This window comes from Hydra viridissima, unplaced genomic scaffold (genome assembly GCF_058129835.1).
Source record: "Hydra viridissima isolate aposymbiotic clone 2 unplaced genomic scaffold, HvirCarnegie_v1 scaffold_4, whole genome shotgun sequence".
Taxonomy (NCBI): Eukaryota; Metazoa; Cnidaria; class Hydrozoa; order Anthoathecata; family Hydridae; genus Hydra; species Hydra viridissima.
The window spans coordinates 12,639,957-12,643,796 of NW_028324303.1; the positions used below are offsets into that span (position 1 = coordinate 12,639,957).

Consider the following 3,840-nt stretch of genomic DNA (forward strand, 5'->3'; position numbering starts at 1 on the left):
TTAGTAATGACTCCTGGATCATCAATATTACCTCATCGATCAACAAATACTCAGAAAACTCCAAAAACACCAAGAACAGCTCGTGTTGTAAGTCAATGGCCCAAAGACCATCCTGAAAATGTGCGAATAGTTACAGAAATAACTAAGTGGATCATAAGGGAACAGTTGTCATTTAAGATAGTTGATAGTGAAGGATTTCGTACAATATTGTCACTGACAACAAAGGGAAAATATAACCCTATCAACTTCCTTATCCCGTTTAAGAATTCCAAAATTATATCAATTTGTTCAGGACCACATCTCAAAAATTGTGAATGATGAAAGGCCTTATCTTGATGGTGCTGCTTTTACAACAGACATCTGGACTACTCAGTATAATAATCTTTCATTCCAATCTTTAACTCTTCATTTTATCAATAACCGGTTTGAGCTTAAACGTCTTCTTGTCAAACTTGATTATTTCGGAGAAAAACACACGGGTGAAATAATCTTGGAAAAACTTGACTCATTGATCAAAGGATTGAAATTGGAACAGAAAACCCACACATGGGCAACAACAGATGGAGGTACTAATGTTTTGAAAGCTATGCGCCTCAGCAAAGCTAGCCAATTACCATCGATAAATGACAACTTGTGGTGTGCTGATCATCAGATTCATTTGATTGTCACTGATGCTTTAAAAGCTGTTCCTGCCTGGAAAGAACTTTCTTCTAAACTATCTAAATTGGTTGGCCACTTCAATCATTGTCCCAAAAATTCCAGTATCTTGAGGAAAATAGCTCTTGATTTTAAGCAGTCACGAACTAAACTGGTACAGAATGTTTCAACAAGATGGAATTCAGATCTGAAGATGTTGCAGTCAATTATTGATCTTGAAGGTTGCATTGCTAAAATGGCTGAAACATCTACAGTCATTGAAGGTTTCTTGCCAAGCCTGGATGAAATTCTTATCATGAAGGGTGTTTTGAACTGTCTTGAACCTCTTGAAAAAATGTCTAGAGCTCTTAGTTCTGACAAAGAACCAACTATGAACTTGGTGTTTATGCAACTAGTCAATGTTAGGAGAAAGTTAGTATTCTTTGGTAACCACAATACTCTTACTTGTGTCAGTGAGATTTCAGAGAAGCTTGTTGAAGGATTAGATGCCCGATTTCCAAATTCTGGTATTGAAACACCAGAATATGTAATGTGTCATTTTCTTGATCCTCGTTATAAGGGCTCTGTTATCAATTTTGCAGATCCTGAAAAGTATGAATTGATTAAGGTAACTGCTGTCCAAGCCATAATTGATATGAAAAAGCGAGATGGTTCAGAAAGTCCTACTAGTAATGAAATCTCTTCAACAACACTACTGAAGTCTGAAGAAGATGAACAGGAAGATGTTTGGGAACAGGCAAATAAAAAACTTTATGGGAAACAGCAAAAAAGACAAAATTCTAAAGATGACTCTTTTAAGGAGGCACAAAATGAAGTAACGTTATATGTTGAAGAAGGCTGTGTACACAAAGGTTCAAATATCCTTCAATATTGGAATAACCAGCAAAATAAATTTCCATATCTAACCAGACTAGCCAGGAAGATGTTGTGCATCCCAGCATCATCTTCTACATCAGAAAGAGTGTTTTCAACAGCTGGAAATATATTGACAGAACGAAGAACTTGCCTTAGCATTGACAACATTGAAATGCTTGTTTTCATGAAAGAGAACATGAAAGAAATGAAAAATATCACATGGCCTGGATTTGAAGAGAATGAGAATGAATAAGATAAGATATCCAATAAAATAAAACATGTTATAAAAACAAAAAAAAAAAAAAAAAAAAAAACTCCATCACAAAGGATAGCCTTGACAAATAGCTTTACAAAAGCTATGGCGATGGGGCTTATGCCTAGCAGTTAGAGCACTATCCATAAGATTATGCTCTAATTACTATGTAACCAATATCCTTTACACTTTTACATGTTATGAACTTTTAAGTGTATTTAATAACCTTTTACATTTATATAAAGAGCATAAAAATTTTAAACCTAAAATTCTTAGGAACTAAGAAGATATTTTGAGAAAAGGGCATTAATCCGTGACAATATAAACAAATTTAAGGGTTAAGGTTAACTGTAAAAATTAACCTTAAAATTTTAAAGGTTAAGGTTAACTGTAAAAATTAACCTTAAAATTTAAAAGGTTAACCTTAACCTTTAAAATTAACCTTAAAATTTTAAAGGTTAACCTTAACCTTTAAAATTAACCTTAACTTTTTAAAGGTTAACCTTAACCCTTAAAATTAACCTTAAACTTTTAAAGGTTAACCTTAACCCTTAAAATTAACCTTATAATTTTTAAAGGTTAACCTTAACCTTTAACATGATTAACCTAAAAATTAACCGTTTAACAGTTAACTGTCATGCTCTAATCAGAATGAAGCAATCATCGAGCGTTTCATAATAAATCTTGTTCTATTCTAAAAAAACATTTATTTGGGTTTTCTTCCAAAAAAAAAAAACAGTTCATCCAGGAAAATTAAACAGTATGAATTTACTATTTCTGTTTTTGTTTATTTTTTTTTTTTTTTTTAGTATAAATTTATGACGTTTCTATTTGAAATGGTTTAACCAGGTTGTAACATTTTAAGTAAATTTTTCACTTTAAAGTTTTTTTTACAAAATATTAAAGCAACTCAAACCTATATGATGTTAAAAAACTGATCGTCAGAAATAATTATTAAGGAAAAGCGACAATCCAGAAACTAAAATCGTTTGACTAAAATAAGAGAAACATAAAAAATTAATATGAGGGTCATTCCATGTCAAGCTAATTCTCTCATTTTCCTTAAAACTTTTATATCCTACCCATGAATATGAAAATCATCTAATAATTATCATCTAATAATTCATAATCTAATAATTCATCATCTGATTATTCATCATCTAATTATTCATCATATATTTATTCACCATATAATAATTCATCTAACAATTCTCCCTGTAACTTGGGTTTTGAAGCCGACAATTTTGTTTATAAAGATGAAGAAATTTTTCAAGAGTGGCAAAACAAACTTTTCAGCAGCTTTTTTTTCGAAATTAAACACTCCGTTGTTAATATATTTATTAACAAGCAAAGTTAAACTATAAGCAAATAATTTTTTAAACATTTTGTAAACTTAAAATTCTTTAAGAAATAAAAATCGTTGAGATTTAGGGTAATGTTCCCTTGGACGGAACAGACGAAACAGATTCGACCGAACTTTGAAGAAGTTCGAAAATGAGTCGAACTTTTAACGTTTTGACCAAATTTTTTTCGACTCTAGAACTTTAAAACTCCTAAAATTCGAATTTTACACAAGATTGCTTTCGACCAAAGTTATTTCTATTTGATTCTATCAAATTTAACCAAAATTATTTCTATTTGAAAATTTTGACACAGGGTTGAGTTGATTAACACAAGGTTTGTGGTTTTCTTTCCATTTTTCGAACTTTACAAGCGATCCTTCAACGCTCAATTTGAACTTCTTAGACAAAAAACCTTTTTAATTTCGAACTTTCAATTCGAAGATTTAATATCAATCAATCAATCAATATCAATGTATTTCGTGTTAAGGATGTTACAAAAAAAAAAAAACACAGGTCATCGCAAATAGTAATTCACTATTAAAACGCAATGACCTAAATAATTTATGAAACCCCTTCTAAACTTCTTCAAAATTCTATCAAATCACAGCGCCCCGGAAGGAACAGATCTCTATGCACCGATAAAAGTATTTACCATTCGCATATATCCGTACGAGTACTTAGGCATTACTTGAAATCCATATAAACATAATTTGGCTAACAGTGAAAAAAAAA

The 3,840-nt window shown here is 31.0% G+C and overlaps 1 protein-coding gene across 1 annotated transcript; it reads left to right on the top strand.

Moving 5' to 3' along the window:
* Nucleotides 1–366: 366 nt before the first annotated feature.
* LOC145196286 (zinc finger BED domain-containing protein 4-like) lies at nt 367–1,786 on the top strand. Its single transcript, XM_090086336.1, has one exon. The coding sequence runs from the start codon at nt 587–589 to the stop codon at nt 1,763–1,765; it is 1,179 nt and encodes a 392-aa protein (XP_089942462.1). The 5' UTR covers nt 367–586; the 3' UTR covers nt 1,766–1,786.
* The last annotated feature ends 2,054 nt before the right edge of the window (nt 1,787–3,840 follow it).

What these genes read in the sequence shown, in the direction of transcription:
- LOC145196286 (XM_090086336.1), top strand. Translation starts at nt 587, where the DNA reads ATGCGCCTCAGCAAAGCTAGCCAATTACCATCGATAAATGACAACTTG.